This window comes from Phragmites australis, chromosome 13 (genome assembly GCF_958298935.1).
Source record: "Phragmites australis chromosome 13, lpPhrAust1.1, whole genome shotgun sequence".
Lineage (NCBI taxonomy): Eukaryota > Viridiplantae > Streptophyta > Magnoliopsida > Poales > Poaceae > Phragmites > Phragmites australis.
Window position 1 is genome coordinate 6254545 of NC_084933.1, and position 23972 is coordinate 6278516.

Sequence of the window (23972 nt, forward strand, 5' to 3'; positions counted from 1 at the left end):
GCGTTGATACAACCACACCTCACAACCCATTGCCCACGCAGCCATGCATAGCGGCCCAGACGCACTCAAGGTACGAGTGACGACTGCGTGTGTGTGCGTTGATTCCTAAGAGGCTGAGACCGTGTGTGTGACTGCGTGATGACCACATTCCTGAGATGAACAACGGTGGTGGTGCAGGCGCGAGCAAGGCGGGGGTCACAGTGGCGGGGTGTGGCGTGGGACAGGCTCAAACTTGGAGGGCAACGGCGGCAACAGCGCGGACTTGAGCTAAGCAGGATGCGGTGTGGGCATGAGCAAGACGGGGCGCACACAGCTACGCACCCAGGCATGAGTGCGACAGGTATGCACACCCAAGTTGAAAATACTAGACCCACTATTGGATCTCAGCAGTGACTGGATTATCTCTACGCACCTTTCAACGACATTTTCTGCTTTTCCTTATCACTTCTATATACACAACACCATATAGGTGCGTTTACCTTCTTTTTTAAGCAATCAACAGTGTAAATATAAGATTGATACCCAGTCTCGTGGCACTATTGAGCATTACCAAGCTCATTTTGCTACTGCTATTAGATTTCAGTACGAGTATGCCAGTGTGTATGGTACAACCTTTGCTTTTTGTTGCTAATACATAGTTCGTATTTTTTAGTGATGTTGCTTCCATTCACAAGTGGTTCATTTCAATTGGATATCACGATTGGCAATCTTTCACAGTAATAGACGCGACCACCTTTGGGGAATTCTAGTCATGGGTATGGGCACGTAGATGGTCTCCATAGACTAATTCTTGGTCTTGAACAGTAATAGACGCGACCACCTTCGGGGAATTCTTGGTATTGAACAAGTCGCTCAAGTGTCCCACCATTGTCACATCATCTCATGTCTTCTCGTTCAGTTATAATGATCGTCCTCTCTTCATTTACACCTCTCATCACAGTCAACCACTCCTTATGTTCATGATGTTTAATTTGGTCATCTTCACTATTTCGTGGGATTAATGTTTCTGTCTCATGGCTATTTTCTCCGAGCAGAAAGGAGTACGCTCAGATTATCCGTCATTCTGGTCTCAATGATCACCGTACAGTGAACTCCAAACGAGTTTCATTTCAGTTGTAAGCTATTGATGGTGATCCGCTTGAGATTCCTACTCGCTATTGGCACCTGAGGTACATCTTGGTACCACACCACTAATTTTTTTCCCACCTACGGTGATCTTCCTTGCCTTTTCCTCTTGTTGCCCTGAAAGAGACAAACTACAGTTCCCTTGATCAAGCGAAGGCTGTGTCGAGAGCTATGGCTTCAAAACCATACTCATTGGTGTGAAGCATCAGGTTCATCAAACATTGCGTTGCAAATGCTTCTACCCTCAATAGCGCAAGCCTTGCCTTCCTCCGTTTCGTATGCAGTTACTAGAGTAGCAGCACGCCAACTTCTCAATTGAGGTGGCAGCAAGAACTCAAAATGAGGGACGACGTTGTACCTGTATGATAGTGCATTGTACAGCAGGTTACACGGTAAATTAGGTAACCTGCACACTTGGGGCCATCAAATCCTCAATTTCACACGAAAACTGGGTAGTCATAACATTTTACGCACAAGTAACAACATCACAATTAGAAGGTTGGTGCACTTTATCCATAACGATTTTACAACCTCTTACCAGTAACCAGAACTGTAAATTATGCAACCCATCTAAATATTGACCGCTATGCCTAAATCATTGACGATTTTCAAGCCGGGCTGGGAAAAAAATGTATGCTCCACAACCAATCTCACATATTCCAAAAACTCTTAAGGGACAGCACCGCTTCATTCTCCTGCCAAGAAAGGTAATTGCCATATGTGAAAAGCCCAGAAAAGTTAATAAATATAATTAGCTTTTTCACTGCCTACCATCCTGTTCAAAATTGGTTAAGCTTAAAATGTTGGGTTGCCAGCAGGGGGAACTGCAACAACTTTCCCTACAGCTACTGTCTTTCCTGCAATCGTCGAGGTAAATGAGATGGTAAGTAATTTGACAAATAGTTGAACTATCATACAAAAGAACATGGTATGGGTCAAAAGAAAAAGGACCTTATAAAATAACAAAATACAAATAGGCAAGTTTTCTAATGAATTCAAACAAAAAGTAAAGGGCTGAAGTGGCTACCAAAAAGAGCAAACAAAATGAAAACATAGTATGTTTAGTTGCATCACATGCTCTTCATATTCATTCCAGATGGGAAATAAATTGCGCTTCCAAGCATGCATACTTTACCTTCAGTTCGAAGTGTAAACCTTCCAAGCTGAGGAAAATCAGAGAAGTTCTCTATGCATATCAAATTATTCACCTAAATCCGAAACACACCAGAATCAGTGAAACCTGGAATTAACAGTTTCAACACGAATGATGTTGATATGTTATCAGAGAATACCTGAATGCGGCAAACAACAACCGCACCATTCTTCACAAAAAGAGGCTTCCTCTTTGGCTTCTTCTTTGGACCTGCTTCTTTCTTTTTCTTCATGTCAATTTCCTCTATGAGATCAACAATCTCACATTCCTCAACAACAGAGTGGATATGCAACACTGCTTTGTAGCCCGCAGTGAAAATAGCCTAACACATTCAGGGGAGTGTAAAAAATAATCAACACTGGCTAAACAGATACTATCCTCAATCGTACCATAATGAATATGCATGGTATGGTGTAAAATAAACTTTCAAATACCCATTTTTTTACTCTAAAAATTTCAGACCATGGGCAGGAGGCAGTAAGACTCAATCATGTTAAAACATACTACCTCCGTCTCAAAATAGATGACGTTTTAGAGTTGCGCACAAGTATTAAGGTGAAAGATAAAATGACTATCTTACCCTCTTTAATATCATATATTGCGTGAGAAATGAGACTTGCATTAGGAAGGAAGTTACTTAATGGAAAGGGTAAAATTGGAAAACTTGGACTAAAGTTATCTCGAAATCGTAGAATGTCATGTATTTTGAACATTGTAAAAGAGGCTAAATCGTCATCTATTTTGAGATGGAGGGAGTACATTTTATTTCAAAGTCTAAATAATTTTAAATTTCCAAAAGATAACATAGTAGCCAGAGTTCAGAATAACAAAAACTGCTCAAAATGACAGTCCTGTACCAGCATCCCAACCAGAATTTCCAAACTGTGACTGGATGGTTAGTGGACTTTTTCAAACAAAATTTAGAGCTGATGTAAAAAACTCAAAGTACCAAATACTAAACAGTGTCATATTAAATGTGATTACATATAAACTTACAACAAGCATTTATATTGTACATTGAATATCCAGCAGTAAATGAATACAGAAATTTCTAGCAGAATAGCAAGTTACATGGTATAAGCCAGAAATTGAACAGAGATAGCCTCCAATATCAGTTTAAAAGAACTTCTAAAGTCAAACAAAAAATTGCATGAACAGTTTATGACATGCTATCATGTGTATCAGTATCCCAGTACGTGGAAAACATGATTCGACATATTGGCACCCAGCAAAAAGGATAACACACATCACATAAACATGACGAGTGGAATCAAGTTTTTTATTATACAATTCAAGAAACATGTGATACTTACATTGTCAAGCAACTCTAGAATCTGCAATTGAGCGTTAAATTCAGTCACAGCACCGACAGGATTAGCTGCATGGATAGACATCATAGAATGAGAACATGGCAAGACAAATTACAAAATGATCTAAAGCTGAACTCATACAAATCTTTGTAAATTCACAGGCAGCACATCAAGCAGAACTCATTTAATTATTGAAACATCACCAATATTTTGGAATAATAGAACATAACAGATAAAAGAAAAAGCTCTTTAATGCTAAATTTTGAACTGCCATTAGGTAACTGTATCACAAAATTCATTGTGTGTTGCCAGTTCATTAGTGATATCATACCACAAATTTATGACCAGCCCAACCCATTTCAGCCCTTTCATGACGGAGAAGGCACAGCCAACTCGGCCATTCCATTGTCAAGCCCAATATAAACCAGTCCAAATTAGCATGTTAATTTGTTAGGCTGACAACCCATTTGTCCTTAGGCTGAATGACTATCAAAGAAGAATTTGTTAGGCTGACAACCCATTTGTCCTTAGGCTGAATGACTATCAAAGAAGAATTTGACCATTATAACCAAAAAAATCAGAAATTACACAAATGTCAAGAGCTGTCCAGTTGGAGAATGTAATACTATATTAACTTTTCCTGAACATAAACTTACCAACACTGGAAAGTACAAAACCAGCCATTATATCCTCTTCTTCAATTCCCGATAATTTGACACGGACATTCTCCGCAGGTCCAGCACGACGTACTTTGCTCTCATCCAACATTATACCAATGACTTTCACATGGGACTGTTACAGCAAGAAGTATTGCAAAACAGGATTGGCTCGAGGAGATCAAGTATGCCAAATGTGTTGCAGCAAAAAAGAAAAGGAATGAAAAAAATATACCTTGTTTGGCATAACCAACAAACTGTCACCCTCTCTGATACTACCGGACTCTAATTTCCCCATCACAACAGTGCCCATATCTTTATACTTATCAATTATTGGCATCCTGCATTGTTACAAATATAAAAATCTTGCATCCGGCAATGAAGACAATAATTCAAGCAGTTTTCTCCATAAGATTGTACAAAACCAAAAAATAAAAAAGATTTTGCATTAATTGTTCATGAGAAAGACCTTTCAATTTCTAACATCTACATAAAGCCATAAATAACAAATAATAATCTAATCACTAACAAAAAACTGTTTATGTTGACAATGTGGAAATAATAGCATTAGATTTGCCATGAAAAGTGGTTTGACAATAAAATGTATTTGCTAACATAGTAATACAGAAATTTCATGGTTTGACAATAAAATGTATTTGCTAACATAGTAATACAGAAACTGATTTCCAGAGATACATACTCGAGACTATGTATCTCCAAAGCATTATATACTTTTGAATAGTGGGGGTACATACAGTATAACACAAAAGCATAACCATCTAACCTTACTGGACCTTTGGGGTCACGTAAAGGAACTTCGATACGGTCCAAAACTTCAAAAAGACATGGGCCATCCCACCAACTACAAATGCTTTTATCCATCCTAGTCTTCATATTTGTTCCCATAAGACCAGATATTGGCAAGAATTGCACATCTGATAACAAAGCCAATGAAAAATAGTTAAGAGATAACATTACCATATATTGTTCTACCTACATCAGGCGTTGTAATGGAAAAGCAAATCAATGTTCTGGTAGCTGGTTCCATGCCATAAATTTCTTATCAATGTACAAACAGATAATATAATAAGATAATAAGGCTCCTATGGGCTCTCTGAGTTGATGATCAGTGTGATCATAACATGGTTGTGAACTTATCACAGACAACAAAGTGATCAGTTTAGTTATTTAAACATGAAGAAAAAAGAGGCATCAATTGAGGAAACATCAATATTTAAGGCACAATCTGCAAGTGTGACTACTACAGAACTTCACTCGATAGAAATCAATGATAATATGAAAACAATGAGTTTCAAGCTTGAAAATGAGTGTTCACAATAATTTAGACTTCAAAGTACATAAAAAAAGTGGAATAATAACTACCTTTCTTAACATTGTACCCTGAAGATTTGAGGAAAGGAGCCATTTTTCCTTCAATCTCATCATATCTGTAACATATATCACATTTGATTATTTTCCACCAGTTGTGCAAGCTATAATATAAATTCATTTTTGTAGAATTTAATATAAGATGTCTTATCAAGCATACCTTTCCTTAGACCATTTTACAGTAGGTTCATCCATCTTATTGATGACAACTATCAGCTTAGCAACACCTAAAGTTTTTGCAAGTAGTACATGTTCACGGGTCTGCCCTCCTCTTTCATAACCAGTTTCAAATTCACCTTTTCGAGCTGATATGACCTTAAAAAAAAGGAAAGGATACGTATTCACAACCAAAGTAATGTCTAAGCTAAATGCAAGTTCACCAAACAATGCTAAGAATCAAATGGATACCAGAACACCAATGTCAGCTTGCGATGCACCACTTATCATATTTGGAACATAACTTTTGTGACCCTGCAAGCCCAAACCATCCGTTTAAACAAACACCATACAAGAAGCAAACATTCAGCTCAATCAACATATATAGTAAACTAGTCACATACGGAACAAGTACCAGCCATACATCAAGAATTTATGTAAATGGGAACAGCATATGTTTGCGAGAACTATTAGCTGGGCACAGAAAAAGTAACAACTACAATAAACATATTGAACAGTCACTTTCATGTCTACCTACAATACACATATTGAACAGTCACTTTCATGTCTACCTAACAAGTGTGAGATATAGAAGCATGAATCAGAATGGCAGAGGGTTACCCAAAATAGGGAAATGATCTATACAAAAAGATAAGGAATTACTCAGACTGACGATCCCTGGACTAATCAATGACATTAGTTTGGGAAAGTTAAGAGGTATCATGACATGTTTCTAAAAATAAGTGAAATCATTTGTTTCTAGAATTATGTTATGTCAATGTTAAGACTTAAACGCTCATCTAGACTCTAGAACATAGTCACCAAATGATGGCATGGTTTTTTTTTTTAATCAACACAAGCCCATTCAATGATAAGTCAATCCTATTTAACAATGGTGCCTTTTATGTCTACCCTCTAGTAAAAATTATACAAGAACTTGAAACTACAGAAGGATAGCCTTAAAAAAGGGAAGTAGGAAACTATCAGGTTTTCAGGTTGCTCCTGTCGTTAAACAGAATCAACCAAATGGATTCTGATCAACATTAAAACAGTTTGAATAAGATCAGAATAACGAGAGCAATGTCGTAAAAAATAATAAACTTCCACCCAAGTACATGGAGTATCATATGTAACATAGTAAGAGAACAATACCGGTGCATCTAAAATAGTGAATCGTGTGTTATCTGTCTCGAAGTGGGCTCTACCAACTTCAACAGTCTTTCCCTGAACACATGGAAAAAAAATACAACTGTCATAAGAAAAGGAACAAGCTTACAAAGACAAACACCTGGATAGAATTTTTATCTGCATTCAGAATAAAATACTATGTTGCTGTTGACTACAATTTAGAGAGTACATCAAGTTAGAGTGCATCAAGTTAGACTGAACTAATTAGATAAATCGTAATAACATTGCATTCTTCAATAAAGAGTGCATTAACACCACAAAAAAAAAGTAGAGATCTAATGCACTAATGATGAATCAGCCAGTAAAAATCAAATATGAAAAAGGATACCTTAACTCGCTCTTCCTCATTTGTGTCCATAATGTAAGCCATGTACCTGTGAGTATTTGGATTATAAACAAAAATAAGTAGCAATGTGCTGGATTGAAGATTATTTTGCAACTGACAGATTGAGATACAACTTAGCATAATAAAAACTAAAAAGAAGTGAAAAAATGTTTTTTATTCAGTGGCAAGGCATCTTATTTATATTTCTCAACATGTCAGGAACTGTGCAACATGGTAATATGCAATACTTTGAAACATGAATCGGTTACAGCTTCTTATTCATGGATGCATAGCAATAGTTAACTGCATTCTGAAGTTTAAAAAACATGTACAAGTTTGCAGAAAAAACCACAATCCTTAATACAGTTTACCATTTAGTTCGCTCCATAGCATCCTTCCATTATCGTTCAATTGCTTATTATTGAAGAAGAATATGGTAGGCTAAAGTGGCCTTCCATACAAACAGGTAAGAGCTATTGCTACATTTGAGGTTTCATGTAACAGCAACTGTACAATATGACACAGGATCATCTTGTTTCTTTTTATTAGCAAAAGTAAGATACAATAAATAATCATAAAACACAAACTTTCCTCTACTCTCAGTTTACCAGAACTAGGCAGTATTATTCATTTTTTCTCCTTATCTAACAATTTTAGATATTCCAAGCATGTCATACCAACATATGTATTTTTTTATACTTTTCTTCGAAAGAAAATAGATATTCAGAGCATATTTCCCGGCAAACAGCTAGTCAAATAATCTGTCTGCTCCCTTAGTCGTATTTTCTCTTTCTAGTTTTACATGCTATTTTTCAAAAAGTAAATATTTACATACTTATAAACGAAGCAAAAATTTAATGACATTGGGTTATTTACAATTCAAGGCAACAATCGATAGATATAAGTTTTTCTGAAGATTATTTTTCTTACTGTTAATACAATCAATGAATAAGCCAACATCGCATAAAAATAAGGTGGCAGACAAACTTAGGAAGCAGTCAACTCGAAAAATTGTTTGCAATACAACAGAAGCAGACACGGAAAAAGAACATCCATCTTATTTAGCAGTATAAACAGTCAGATAGCCCAAGATCAAAATGCGCTATGAGTAAACCTCAATCTTGCAAATAGGAACATATGCTTCAAGACCTATCTGCAACACAAATGAACTACTCACCAACTTTCTCGGCTTTTATCCTTCGCTTCCTTCTCATATTTCTGGATGGTCCTATCATCAACTTGACCACTCAAGAACAATATCTGCCCTCCAGCAGTTGATTTTCCAGCATCTGGAACCATGCAACAACAAAATTAAGGCTAACATGTATTCCTTAAGAGCCTTAAGGAAATGAAGTAAAAAACTCATTACCAGTACAATTCACTGAATATGCAAATATTTAAGAAAAATATGCAGCGACATAAATGAAGCAACTAGTATATGGTACCAGAAAAGCCACTCAAGAACAATAAGCCGGTGAACCAGTTACATGAAAATTTAGAGTAAGATGGAAGGCGTATGCTTTGGAGCTAAAAGTTAGGTACTCTAGACAGGCATATCAACCACTGATACTCTGACAAGAGAGTCTGAAAGTTAGGTACCCTAAGCAGCCCGCTTAGACGCCATCTAGGCGCCAGGCGGCAGCATCCTGCCTAGCCACCTAGCCCACCTGACCGATCAGGTGATAGGCGCTAGTCAGATGCCCGACTAGCGCCTGGCGCTTAGGGGATCATTGGTAAACATAGATTCAATACCTTAATATTGTTAAAGAAAATGTTCTCAGTAAATGAGTGTTTTCTTTTTTTTGGCCAAATTGTATCTGGTTAGTCATTGAGTATGTCTATGCTACAAACACCTTTTAAGTTTTAACTACAAAAGGTTGCACATGTTTTCTCTCCTTCCAAGTTCCCACTCCCCACCTGAATTGACTCGTGATGGTGAAGTACTCATAAGGTAAAAGAAAAAAGAAGCAATTGTGGCAATGTCATCTTGTTATTTTGATCAATTCAGAAAACATTCATGTACTTCTTTCGGCATGTAATTAAAAGAAAGTTCGACAAAGAAATGTTTCAGAACCCCGGGTTAATAACACAATTTATTATGCCACGGAAAATTAGGGATGGGTGCATTGAACAATCACTCCGCGATTGAGGTAACTCCCTGTAAGGTCTAAAGTTCGAAGACCTACCCATCACATACACTGACAGAGATTGTTGAGACACTTGTGTTATGGCTTGTGTTTTGTGGTAGGTTTCTTAGGTAATAGTCGTGGTTGATGGGAGGGCGAGGCCGGTACCCTAGCTTCCCTGTCGTTGTGGTGAACAAGACCGAGAGAGGGGGAGGTTCGGCCGAGAGAGAGAGAGAGAGAGAGAGAGAGAGAGAGAGAGAAATCAACAGCCGGGGTAGGGAGATAGGAACAGAGGGATAGGAGGATAACTCTTTGCTTGCCTTTATTATGAATATTACCTCTCAATATATAGGGAGGTGATTACAATCCTAACCTGACCCCAAATCTTAACTTACCTAAGTTATCTCTTATTGAATTGGAAACTAAATCAAACTCTGTCTCCTAATCAAAACAAATCCGATTCCTACCAAATTTAGCTCCTAATAAAAAGGAAGTTGTGATCTGCTGCTGCTGCTATCCTGCCAACCGGCCCTATTTCCAATTATGGCAGCTGTAGGCAAAGCTCATAACACTTGTGTCTTTCAATCTCCAATGAAGCATAAATACAGGAATTAATAGTCCCAAATCTAACCATCACTACATTTACATTCAATCATGAACCTCCAAAGAGCACAACTGTCATCAAGATTCAGGAATCGTTTAGCCCCAACAATCCAACACATACAACCCTATATCCGACAGTAAACTTTCAACACAGCAAAACACATCAATCAAGAACTTATCCTATCCACATGTCTAGCTAACAAATAAGGTTGAAAGAAAGCAATCAGTAAGAATATTGAACTTACCAACATGACCAATGAAAACCACATTCAAGTGCCGCTTTCTTTCCTCTATCACATCTTCTACCTCATGAGCATCTTCATTTGCAGCAACTGGAGTGATACAAGAGTAGAGTTACATAAGAGTCTATATTCACAAGAAAAAAAATACAAGCCCAAGAAGCAGTAACAATGATTTTGGAACTGCCGCAAGTTTCTGTGCAGCAACATGAAGCAATAATTAATGACATAATTAGGAAGAACATACATAAACATTAAAACCTCTAGAAAGTTGCCATTTATCTGAATAAAAGAAGAAAGAATAACTGTTTCATGATCATAAGAATCAGCTATTACAAGAAGTACATATTATCAAAATTAACAATGGTGTGATTGGAATTGCATCTTGAAACCACTTTTATCTAACAATTAGAGGTCATATCATTTGTGTCGGGAAAAGCACATTGCGATCTACCAAAATTCTCATGAAATGGAGGACAGGGCACAAAATTAGCAAAGGAAATAATTTTTTATTTGAGTTCTCAACAACAATGACAGGACTAAAAACCTGAACAAGAGTGCAATACATACCATTTGTCTTAAGCTCCAAGGACTGAAGAGATGACTGAATTTCCTTGACACCTGAAAGTACACAAAGTCATGGAAGGGTTAGCACATAGTGACGAAGAACTTGACCAAAGTGTATGGCACGGTGCCACAAAGGAAATCATCATGTGCTGGAGAAAAGAATTATTGAGTTCTCCTAGATACAGAGGGGGAAAAATGACTACAGCCTACTTACAAAATTCAGAATGAAATCTTGCAAAGATATATGAAACATGAGCAAGAAAAAAGACTAATCCTCTTTCTCCAGCTACTCTCTCCGTCCCAAAATATAGGGCGTATTAGGATTTGGAAAAGTCTTTGAAAGTATACTTTAACCATTAATTTATTTTGCAATATATTATCAATTGCTACAAAATCAATATCGTATTAAAAGATCTATGAAATACGGATCTATTGATACAACTTTTGTACATTAAAACATGCATATAATTTGATAAATTGTTGGTCAAAATTTACGAAGTTTGACTTTTCCAAATCCTAATACGCCCTATATTTTGAGACAGAGGGAGTACTATTCCAATTGAGCGTACAAAAATTTCATGTTCCAACAAAAGTATAACTACAAAAGCAGAAAGGTTCCATGAAAGATCCAAAACAATTGGCCCCATTTGATTAAGTCAAAAGCATTTCAGTCAACTCTCCATAACAATAATCCATGACAACAGGGATGTCATTATGTTGCCAAGTTAGACTTGACGAACTGAATAGAGTTGAACTTTCTAAATTTAGTCAATGAAAAAGAGCTGATGCAGCCCACAAAACAGCTTGCAACAGAGCAAGAAGACATTCAATATGGACAGTTGGTCACATTGTTGGACTCATTAAAACTAGCTCAATAATTAATAACATTTGGTTGAAGAACTAAAGCTAGTCAAAGTTTAGAAACCTTAGTGGCATATATATGTTGTGCATCATTTCTTCAAAGAGGTGAACATGGCTTCATGGGTGAAGGCACATCCAACGTAATACTAAAAAGCATAGGGGCAAGTTCCTCTGACTTAGGCCCGATGAGATTGTGCGTGAAAAGGGGAGCAAGCTTCCTACACATGGTTTCAGATGGATCCAAACTTGTTGGGTACACAAGAAACAGTGCCACATGGAAAGAACAAGGACACAACAAAAAGAGACCCTAGTTTCCTTGACGGATAAAAGGAAAAAAAAACTTAAACAAAGATTGTGCTGTCCACGCTAGGTCTTAGTTCAGTGCCAGGAACATGGCCTCCTATATTGTAATTTTTAGAGGAATCAGAAAATGTATGTGCAAGCAGTATTGGCCAACAAGAAACAACCAAACAGAGAACTTGTTCCCTTATGGGGTAAAAAAGGAAAATGTTAAGCATAAAAGGTGCTGCCCACACTGCATATTCTGTGCATGGAAACATAGAACCAGTGGATACAACAGAACGTGCATCAACCTGGACTAGCAGGACAGGTGTTCTTTCCATGTTTGTCAGAGCCTATATAAAGGTCCTACTGTGGCAAACTAGTAAATAAAAGTGTTTTCTACAGATGATTTGGGGCCAACCAGTGTTTTAAAAAGTAGCCTAGGTGGCCGCCTAGGCGCTAGGTGGCACCCTACCACCACGCCTTAGCCATAATCGGCAGGCTAGGCGCCAGGGAGTGGTGGACCGGTTAGGCAGGTGCTGGACAGTACTTGGTGGACTGGGCATCGCCGTACGGTGGGTGGGCAACAACAAGCTGTAGGGTGGGAGAGCAACAACAAGCCGCAGGAAAGAGCGCAAGGGGAGAACAGGATGTGGCATGGATGAGCACAGAGCTGTAGCGCAGAAAAAGCGCAGCAACGGCGACAAGGAGGAGCACATGGGCAGTGTTTGGGGAGAATCCTTAGAAAGACAGCAAGGAAGAAGCACAGCTGCAGAGGCGGGAGGAAGACCACTTGAGTGGCAGGAGGTAGTTCGTGTGTGGCATCGGGGAAGAAACACATCCAGATATGAACCACATGTGCAGCCCTGCCGCTTCCTTCACTGAACTCTGGGAGTGATGGCATAAGGGTGAGGGATAATAGGGTTCGGGAGGTGGTTGTCATACTACCTCCCTCCCTCCTCTCTTCATCTTCCCGTACTGCCTGCCATGGAGATGAGTTGGGATGCCTAAGCAGGTTAGCCGCTAGTCGCCCCCAACCGCCCAACTAGTGCCTAATGATTTTTCAAAAGGTGGCCACCTAGCCCGCCTAGGTGCTACCCACCACCCTCCCCCCATTGCTTCATTGCAACCTAGCCTGCCTAAGAGGCTGCCTAACCCCAAGGACGCGCTATGCACCAACCTGCCGCCTAGAGCTTTTTTGAACACGGCAAATCATTAATATGCATGTCATACCTGTTGGCTGACAAAGCACACGACAACAAAACGTAAGCGCCGACTTTACTTTTTCAGGGGTGGTTTACGGAATCACGAACCAACAAAGCAAACGGAAGCACAGTCAGTTAACATCCGATGGGTGGTCATCATCTTACTCATAGAGGGACACAACCACATATATCTATCATGTGAAAACAATGGATACTCAATCTAAACGGCCATCTAACTAAAGGAGCTAGCGTGAACTAGGTAAGATCCAGTAAGTAGCTCAATTTGTCCTTAAGCATCTTATAAACCCAACCGAACTAGCAGAGATCACCACGAAAAACTTAATCATCATCGTCCTTGCCCCGTCTCCCGCGGCAGCAAGCTACAAACACGAGACCCTAACCCTCATTAACCACAACTAGAACGTATTCGCGCGCGGAAACGCGACAGATCGGCAACGAAGAGGCTCAGATCTAAGCGAATAAGCCGTAAAACAGCACGAGCTAAAGAAAGACAGAGCGGAGAGGGCGATACCTTCTGCCGGGGGCGCGGGCGGGGCATCAGTAGCATCCGCTGCGGCCTCCTCCACGGGGGCAGCGCCGGAGTCCACGGGCATGGGCTCCGCGTCGTCGCGCGCCCAGTCATCGACGGTGGAACCCTCCTGGGCGGCGTGCGCGTCGTGCTCCATCCCGCGAGGCGTGGAGAGGGGAGCACGAGGTGGAGGCGGCGGCGGTGGAGATGCTGCTGCGCTGGGGGCCGGCGCCTAGGGTTTTGTGTGTGCGGTGGATTTGGATTTTGCGCTGAGCAAGTGAGTGGGCGGTGGCTGATGAGGAGGAGAAGGTTGTGCCGCTGCCGTCTGCCAGCGTGCTTTAGCCGCAAGTTTCCTCGGCGCACTGGATCCTGGACTCTCAAGTCTGGATCGACTCTTCTAGGATCCTCTGGGCTTTTAAACCCAAACCACTACAGCCAAGCCCAAAGTACCTTCGTGTCAACTCCTTTTCACATTTTTTAATATTTAATCTTTTTCATAAGATGAACACTTACCAATGTGGAAGATCTGGTAAATCGTTACAGGGTTCAATTTATCAATAACCGATCAAAATTCGCGGCTACCGATCTTATCGTTTCGGTACAGTTTTAGAAACCGAACGGTAATCGAATTTAAATTAAAAAATTGAAAAAATAAAAAATTTCAAAAAAATCCTAAAATACTATACACAATTATAAGACCTTATATGAAAAAACTTTTCAAAAATAATGTCATTTGCATCATATTCTATAGGGAGGAAGTTTGAAAAAAATGAAAAAAGTTGAAACGTGCAGCTCAATTATTAATTCATGTTAAGTAAAAGTTTAACATGCAAACACATATTTTTCTTACGTAAGTACGTGTCATAAGAGGATTTTTAAAATTGATTTCACTTCATTTAGAGTTTTATTAATTTCTCTATGATTTTTCAAAGTTCACAAACATAAAGTGAATATGTTAAGAAACAGCACTGTAATTAACTTTTTCATTTCTACTATTATTTTTCCTACATAAAGCATAGTATAAATAAACTAATAAAAGTGATTTCACTAATTTAAGAAGTGTGATGGGTGAGTTATGAATTAATCTAGTCGCAACACATTTACATAATCATACATGTTACAATAACTAATTCATGAGTTTATGTATTTTTAAAAGATATAGGATCATGTAATAAGACTAACAAAATTAGTTTCATGATTTTTGGATTAGCAAAGAGTAAACTATGTATTTAAACTTGGTTTAACAAATACATTTTCTCACAGAAAATTTTCAACTTTTTATGAGTATAAATACTTTTATCATGTAGATGATGTTACAAGGAAATCCAAAAAATTTGTTTCACTTGATTTAAAGCTTAGATGAATTAGTTATTGATTTTACAAGATTGAGCCAATTTTTAAATTTTTTATTAAACTTCACTGAAAATCGAGAAAACCGCTCGATAAATCGAGAAAACCGAGCGGTTACCGATAATACGAAAAATTCGAGAAAACTGCTCGATAAATCGAGAAAATCGCTCGGTAACCGGTTCGATTCGACCGGTTACCGAAAGGCGATCCTGACAAATTTTTGATCAAATTTTAAATTTTAGTAAATGAATTTTGTCTGAATTTTAGCCGAATTTTGAGCGGTTATCGCGATAATCGTGAATTTTCGATAACCTCCCGAGCTCGATAACCGACGGCCGATCGGTAAGTTAAACCTTGATCCTGACTCGTCTAAAAGAGTATTAGCACGTTTTATAAGAGCTTTGTTTGTAAGTTTCCTTCAAAGAATGTTATTACGTGTATTGCTACTCTTGTCTGTTACGTGAAAGGCAGTTGAATCCTTGGGCGTCCTCTGCTCTGGTTTCATTTACCTAGTGAAACGCTAACAGTTGAACACATAATGAATGTGGAAAAAAATTTATTCCTTTGTCGTTTTTGTATATTACATTTCCTGTTGTATCTTACTGATGTTTCTTCTAGTTCTTGTATAATTTGGCATAAAATAGTTTAGACTTTAGAACTTAGGAGTAGTTCTAACAATACAACGCAATGATTAGGTGTTAGTTTTAGTCATGTGAAATTTGGTGGCTCCCCATTGGACTCTTGCGTGCATAATTCTGGTGCATCTTTGTAATCAAAACCGCGTGCCTTATTGTCTTAAGTTTTGATTCGGCAATGCTGATTCTAGCCTATTCTATGCACCTGGCCTGGAGTTAGAATTGTTTAGGAGTAGTGCTATTTATTTTTTTAAGCATGGGACACTAGCTATAGAGGATTTTTAGTCCGTTCATTGTAAAAATATGGATGCAATAGACAAATTCTTTCTTCAGTTACATGTATGTTATTTTTCAAGTGTATAATTCAATGCTTTAGAGTTGAGTTATTTAAATGGTCCATATCATTATATTTCTTTTTTTATTGAACAAGTAATGTCATTATATTTCTTATTGCCAAAACTTTCAGTCAGGCATAATTGTTGGGCATGAAAAGAGTATTGCATGTTGTTTTGAATCAAAACATTTTTTATGTAGCTCTAATCGGACTTCTAATTCAAATCGCAGGCAGTCGAGTTTCTTTTGCAAAAGATGGCCAAGTTTACAGATTGTCTATTGCAAGACTCCCATTAGCCACACCATTTGTGTACATGATTCATGATGTCACCTTTTGTGTATGGACAATGAAACTCGCAAGAATGTTTCCTTTTGTGTTTGGATGATCGATAGATGGTGCCTTTTGTGTGCCAACAACCATTGAACGATGATATTTTGTTTACGGTTGTTCCATGTACATTGCCCTTTATTTTGCATGGATGATCTATCATAGTATTCATATTTTATGTTTTTAAGAATCAAGATATTTGGATATTGTTGTATTGAGATTTTGAGGCAGCCATAGTTGTCTCAGTGTGCTTGAGGCAGCAAGCTATAGCCTCAGTATACATAGGAGCATTGAGACAAAACCCGTGTGTCTCTGTGAGAATATGAGGCTGACTCAGACTGCCTCGACCCACTCATTTTGAGACCAACTTCAGATGGTTGCTTGAAAATACCCCTTTTTGAGACAGAGGTATTGGAGGTCGGCCATGCTAGCCTCAATGTTTTTTTAGGTTGTATTTGCTAGTTTTTGAGGTTGAAAAGCTAGCCTTTAATTCTCCACCGTGTTATAGTGTGGCAAGGTCATCATCATCCGAAGTGGCGAAGCTGGATGGCCAGCTATAGCATCGATGGGGCCGTGGGTCATGGGCAGGGACGATGGCGAGGTGGCAACCAAGGTGCTCGAGGACTATTGCCCAGGAGTGAGATCATCGGAATTGGAAGGAGGAATAATGGGTGGGCCACTGGGCCTAACAAGGATGTGGTAAGTATTCACTATTATTTTATAAATGGTCATTTGTGTACAAATCCGTCCTTTTGAATAGCTTTGGTTGCTGGATTCATAGGCATCTATTACATACATGTACATGTATGTATACGTACACATATTCTTTTAGGAAATTCCGAAAAAATAGCGAAAGGAATAATAGTTATATTGATAGATCGGCTGAAATAATCTAAAATGCACAGGAAAATATCTAAAACTCAAAAAATATAAAATAAATTTAGTTAGTTTAGTATTACTGTCGTCTACATATTAAAATTATATGCATACATGAAAGTAACACTATTTTTTTCATAATTAAATGGATGTGTTAAATATTGATAAATCTATTATATATATTAAAGGGGCTAGAGTTGTAGGGATTTTAAGAAGACAAGTTACTGTAGCTACTGTTTATATAGGTCCCCCCATATGTGTACATATATAAATGAATGTGTTAAATATTGATAAATTCATAAATAAATATTAAGATGTCTAAATTTGGTGAATCTAATTTTTTTAGTCTTTTTTTGTTATCCTCTGTATAACAAAAATTGGGTGCTTGGAGTAGCCTTCAAGCCTCATGCTTGGTGGGCGCGAAAGTAATTAAGAATCGGCTAACAGCCGAAACAAATTACCTTAGGGCCCAAGTCTAGTAGGTTATGGAGCATCGGTTAGCAGCTCTCACGTACTCATGTTTCTGATTTAACGCGCTTTTGCATTGTTATTGCAATTATTATTTGTTACCATCCCAAATTATATATTTGGTTCTCAAGGGTTGATTAAGTCGGCTCTTTTTAAATACTCAAGGACATGAGTATTGACCACAAGTGCTTGGAGTAGCCTTCGAGCCTCATGCTTGATGGACACGAAAGTAATTAAGAATCGGCTAACAGCCGAAAAAAAATACCTTAGGGCCCAAGTCTCGTAGGTTATGTAGCATCGGTTAGCAGCTCACATACTCATGTTTCTGATTTAACGTGCTTTTGTATTGTTATTGTAATTATTATTATTTGTTACCATCCCAAATTCTTAGGATCCAAGCCTGGTAGGTTGTGGGGGCATCGGTTAGCAGCTCACATACTCATGTTTCTGATTTAGCGCTCTTTGTATTGTTATTGCAATTATTATTTGTTACCATCCCAAATTATATATTTGGCTTTTAAGGGTTTACTAAGTCAGTTATTTTTAAATACTTAATTTTTAAGTACCAAGTTACACACCGCATTCATGTCTACACACATCAATGTCGGTGCATCCTAATACACGTTGTACTATTCCATCCTAAGAATTAATTCTAAGGAAACTATAAACACACGTACCGAGTCTAGGACTATAACCCAGATGGACAGGTTATGCCATAAGAATTCTAACCAACTAAGCTACACCTAGTTTATTTTTAAATACTTAAATTTTCATATAGAACAAGAGGGGCACACAGTACGATTAATAGATATATAACTAAAAGAAACAGGTCTGAGAAAATACAACAAAAGGACAAAAAAGGCAAAACAAATTCAACTGATCGAAGTGAGATAGGAACGCATTTGTTGGTTGATGCTATCTGCAATTGCGGACTCTTGGGTCTTTAAATGTGAAGGGTCAATCATTTCTTTCATTCCAAATACTCCATGCCATCACGATAATAACGTCCATAAAGAAAGGGACTGTCAGATTTCGTTTAAAATGAACGATTAGTTTGGAAGGTTGAATACGTCTGGAGAAATGCAAGCCTATTGATGCTAACAAGATCTGGCAAAGTTGCAATGAAAGAAAAGGTGAATTAATGACTCTGAGGAGTGCAGATCTCACAAGTGTAAGACTCTAAGAATATATTTTTACACCAAATGAGACTTCTACTGTTCAGTCTGTCTTTCAAGAGCAACGGAAAGAACACTTTCTGTTTGGGCTGACAAGAGGAGCTCCAAAGCCACTGAAAAGCTGGGATGACTATTGTGTGACCAATGAGAGTTTTTTAAGCTTTGGAAGAAGAGCAGGTATTGTTACCCCAGATGTATCTCCATTGGTCCTCATTTTCAGTCAAAATAAGATGATGAAGAAGATCCTCCAGCTCAGTGAACTGCTAAAAAGCTTGCGTAGTTAATGGCAGGCTAAAGAGTTGTTGTACATGCTCCAAGCTCACAAAGTTACTTAAAGTGATGTTTTTGTTTATTGCAAATGAGTGCAACTCAGGGGATCTGTGTTCCAATACCATTCCAAAAGATCTTGCCAGAAAAGAACTATTGTGCCATTTTCAATATGAGCTATTGCAATGCCTTTGAAAAGATGAAGCAATTTGACTATGTCCCTCCACGAGAAAGATATCTTATTTTGAAACCCAGGCAATTTGCCATTAGAGTAATAATTCTGCCATAAGAGATGAAACAAAGGGAGATCAGCCGTGTTAAAAATTTTGTGCAGATTCTTTAAAGAGATAATTCCTCATATGTCAAAAAAAAACTTAAAATCCTTGATATGCTACTATCAGTGATTAAGGCGGGCCCATGTCATAGACACACTGATGGCATATCCGGGTATTTTGAGTTTTTTTAGTGATATATAAGGAAATACCTCTTCTTTAAAAGGAGAACATCACTTTGTGTTCTCAAATTAAGGACTCCCAAGCCAACTTTAGATTTTTGTTTACATACCATTTTTGAGGCTACCAGGGGTGGCTTATTGTTGTTGACATCAGAGCCTCCAAAAAAGACAATGTCTCATATAAGCATCAATTTGTTTTACCACAATAGAAGGGAGCTTTAAAGTGCACATCAATTAATACATATGCACTTTAAAAGTCCATATGTTTCACGGATGTATTAATAGACTATCATATGTATTAATTGATAATCATGTTTTATACGTCATAGATATAGAGATATCAAATGAATAATGTGGATATTTGTTAGAAAATATGGTATTGGATAGACCTATCTTGAGATATTATTGGGATTATTATATGATGTGCATCAGTTGTAATCTCAAATGGTATACTTACATAATCCTTAAACCTGAGATCACCATTGATCCACTAAAAATATGTAATGGCATACTTAGGAGCCACCAAACGCTACTCCGTAACTGGCTAGTTATAAAGGTAGTATTCGAGTTTGCTATAAAATATGTCATGTGGTGTGAGCAATCGAGATAGAATGGGCCCCTCCTATATAAAAAGAGATATATCTCTGGCCCCCTCAATGTGGTTGGATTAGAAAGTGCATATCCATGCCAATATGATTAAAGAGTTAATCATAAGTTGAGTAAAGATTGAGTGAATGGTTGAGCTATCACTAGGATGACACGTCTCATCTTGAGATTGATTGATATCGTGAGGCAAAGGAATTGGTGCATATGTATATCAAGGTTTAACCGATATGATCTTTATTTATATTCGTGAGTCAATAAGGCATGCTAGGGACCGCTATTAATTTCGGTTCGAAAAGGGATTCCGAGGCGTAGCCGTTTTGTACATGAAAACCTAACGGGTCACATACTTAATGGGTTGAAACATGACACACAGATTGGATTCGTAAAAGGTTCAATTGGATTATGATTCGTGGGGACTAGAGTCCTGATGGGATACCAACATTGGAGCCTATAATATGATCTATATAAAGAGAGGCATACGGTTGAGCCACTCTAAAACCCTACCCGTGCCCTCTCCACCGACCTTTTGAAACCCTAGTTGTATGTGCGGTGCTAGCACACTAGCATTCAACGGTTCACCCCAGGACGTATGGATAGTGTAGATGCATTATTACTATTGCGGCACTAATCAGATCTACGATAGGAGCTCGAAGCTTGTTGGCGAGTTGTCAGAAGTTGTCAGAGCTTGTTAGAGTTTGATGGTTGCTTACTCTACATCGACGAGCATGGTGTTGGACCAGTCTGCTCCAACCCTTCTTCCGATACACTGCACATCAAGTAGTAATGATTCATGATCCTCTACTCATATGGTTTCCTGGTTGAGTGTGGTAGAAAATTTTATTTTGCGCTATCGTAGCATACCCTTTCCCAACATTAGGATGTCGGTTTTGATTGTGATGAGGCAAGGAATGTGATCAGAAGTGTCTTTAGATAGAGCCGAGGCTAGGGTCCCGGGTAATTAGAATTCCAAGAATTTGAAGTGAAGAACCAATCTAGATGCTCCAAGAGGGGATTTTGCTACATATTCGACCAAGTATACACGCGGCCTTTAAGAGGAATCTTGACTAAACCGAGCTGACTAATTCCTCTATTAAAGGCAAGCATTTCATGAACATCCGCTCTTGGCTTATTTCTATCAGTTGGAGATCTGATCAAGTTGATGTCTCCAAGAACAATCCAATCTTCATCACTAGGCATTTCAATATTTTTGAACCATTCCAGAAAGAGAATTTCCCCACTTAGGGTGCATGGAGCATAAATGTTAGATAAGAACTAAGGAGAACCAGAGATTAGGGACCCGAATTCAACCGTTTGCACATACTCATTCTGAAAAAATAAGTGACTACAGAAACGAGCTCCCTTCCAGATGATAATGGTACCTCCTGAAGCTCCAGAAGAGGGCAAGAATTCAAAACTATCAAATTAGGTGGGACATAAATTTTTTTATATAAGAAAGATCAAAGTGCTCACGCTCTGTTTCCTAGAGACAAACAATGTCATAGTTTGATTTTGCAATTTTGCTATGAATTGCATTCCATCTTCTATCAGAGTTATTCCCTCTAACATTCTAGCAAAGAATATTCCATTCTCTTCCCCCCTCTATTCTTGATAAAATCCATTAGTCCACAAGTATAAACAAAAATAACCCCACATACATAATATGCAGGTAAGCCAACTGGAAAGAGAACCAAAGGATAAGCAAACCATTAAGGCAATCAAGCAGGAGGAGAAAGGGACCCAAATAGAGTCCATGCACTTGAGTTTCAAAGTAATAGTACAACACAAAATATCCACAGTTTCATCACTACTTCCATAAAAGGAAGATATATAAACGTTCTGAAGAAAGTAATAATCCTAGAAAGGGAGGAGGGATTGGCTTCACTTTTTGTTCTTTTTTTGCTTGCTTCATCTCCATTGATTGACTTCTTCTGTTGGTTATTATTTACTACTTTCCCCTTCTCAGAAGTTTTTTCTCTCTTAGCGGTAGCACTGGCATGACATATTGTAGGATCCTTAGAAGAAACAAAAGCAGAAGAGACAATTTGAGTGGAGGACTTGGAGCCGATTGTTTCTTTTGGAGCAAGCTTTTTGGTCAACGCTTCTCTGATAGCTGCTTAGAGCTCAGTTTGTAGAAGGAGGATCCTAATTTTTTATCACCTAGGTGGAGACTTTTGGCAACTTTGTAGAAAAAGAAAAAAAATTGTCAGGACAACTTTCATATTTGAATACTTTATTCATCTCTCTGATTCTTAGGCTACATCTCACATCAGTTTCTACAAGAGAGCCTTGTTTCATTCTCTTTCTTTTGAGATGTAGCATAGATGTACTTGTTGAGCAAGCTGTCTGATTAAAACCAAGGGCTTTGGGGGTGGTTGGTGGGGAGCAATCTAGAGACTAGGGGCACTCAAAATCTACTATGAAAGACCGAGAAGAAGAACAAACAGGGAGGGCATTCTGGGGGCATGTCTTAGGAGGGCAGACTTTCATTGGAGGCCCATTATTAGATAGAGAAGAAATGATCATCCAAGCCTTAGAAGTTAAGAAATTTTTGGCCCAATCAAAGTGGGCCGATGAAAGGCGCATCAGGGTGAAAAAAGTAGCTCAATCAGAAGGAATGTCAACTGTAGAGTCTGCATGGCCTGCAGGGGCAAAGAATTTGGCCTAAAGCCTGATACTATCATGATTTTGTTTTAGCGCCCAGGGGGATAGATCAGTACAGAAGGACTAAAAAACTAGGTCAGCATCATGTGAATCTATAATTTGAATTGGGCCTAGCTGACTATTTTCAGGAATATGACCCATAACCTTATCATCCTTATGGACAAGGGCATCTACATTTTCCATCAGAAAACCATGCTACTTCTCAGCCTAAAGAATGTGGTCTGGGATTTGGTGCCCAGCCAAATTGAAGTGAAGCTGCTGCACTTCATCAACAAAGTCCTCCTGTTGAACCTCAAGAGGCACAAAAACATTAGGCATTGGTTGAGCTATGGGAAGGGCTAAAACAAGAGGGGCTTCTGGTACTATGTTGATGTCTAAGACTGGTTGCCCCTCATTAACAGAGATAGCAGATGAGGCAGATTGAAATAAGAGAGAAAGGTTAATTTGATCTTCCTATTATGGCCGAGGGAGATTAGGCTCAGGCCAGTTAGCATCATCTTCCACCATATTAGCCAGATCCTTGTCAGCATCAAAATCTTGATCTTCCTCCTCTGCAAGATCATCCATCTTCATGTTAGTAGCTGGCTCATTTAGATCAACTCCTAATCCTTGCCCATGATTAGCCAAAGAATCACCATGTTTTGCTTTGTCATTCCACTGTCCCCAGTTTTGATTGTTTTGACATTCTGATTATTGAGGGTTTCTTGTTGCCTATCTTCTTGTAGGGCTTGAATTCCATATGGTAATTCTCCTGGTTGACCAAAACCAAATGGACCATTAAACAAGATATCAAGATTGCTACGCATGGGGTCTTCATCAAGGGTAGGGCACCAAGAAACTATTGTTTGATCACCTCACATTGAACAGTCTAACTTTGACATTGAAAGCCATGACTAATAGAAATAACAATAAATTATGGTATAAACTCTAGATCAACTACTCTTGCTTCAACAAGGACTCTAGCCAAATAGTAAGGCTTTTGCTCCAATACAAGTAAACTGCTAAAAGAATTAATCGCAACTTCAATAATGTGTTTACTCATATAGTCTAAGGGAAATCCTAGCAGCATTAACCATCACTCATGATTAAAGAATAAAGATGTCCA

At 38.3% G+C, this 23972-nt stretch overlaps 1 protein-coding gene across 1 annotated transcript; it reads right to left on the reverse strand.

The window, feature by feature from the left end:
- Window positions 1-1522: 1522 nt before the first annotated feature.
- LOC133888086 (uncharacterized) lies at window positions 1523-14092 on the reverse strand. Its single transcript, XM_062328200.1, has 17 exons — window positions 13718-14092; window positions 10841-10891; window positions 10277-10363; window positions 8480-8591; window positions 7306-7351; window positions 6942-7013; window positions 6042-6104; window positions 5794-5948; window positions 5628-5692; window positions 5029-5179; window positions 4480-4585; window positions 4245-4380; window positions 3592-3656; window positions 2418-2600; window positions 2261-2333; window positions 1897-1982; window positions 1523-1820 (listed from the first exon to the last, which is right to left on the reverse strand). Exons 1-16 carry the CDS (start codon window positions 13869-13871, stop codon window positions 1921-1923), a joined length of 1581 nt encoding a protein of 526 aa, XP_062184184.1. The 5' UTR covers window positions 13872-14092; the 3' UTR covers window positions 1523-1820; window positions 1897-1920.
- Between the last annotated feature and the right edge of the window lie 9880 nt (window positions 14093-23972).

Excerpts from the sequence above, each read along its gene's own strand:
- LOC133888086 (XM_062328200.1), bottom strand. The coding sequence starts at position 13,871 with ATGGAGCACGACGCGCACGCCGCCCAGGAGGGTTCCACCGTCGATGAC. Across the intron at positions 6,105-6,941 it reads TCACTATTTTAGATGCACCG|GGTCACAAAAGTTATGTTCC; the intron begins GTATTGTTCTCT and ends TTGGGCTTGCAG. Across the intron at positions 2,334-2,417 it reads TTGTTGTTTGCCGCATTCAG|GTGAATAATTTGATATGCAT; the intron begins GTATTCTCTGAT and ends TTTCGGATTTAG.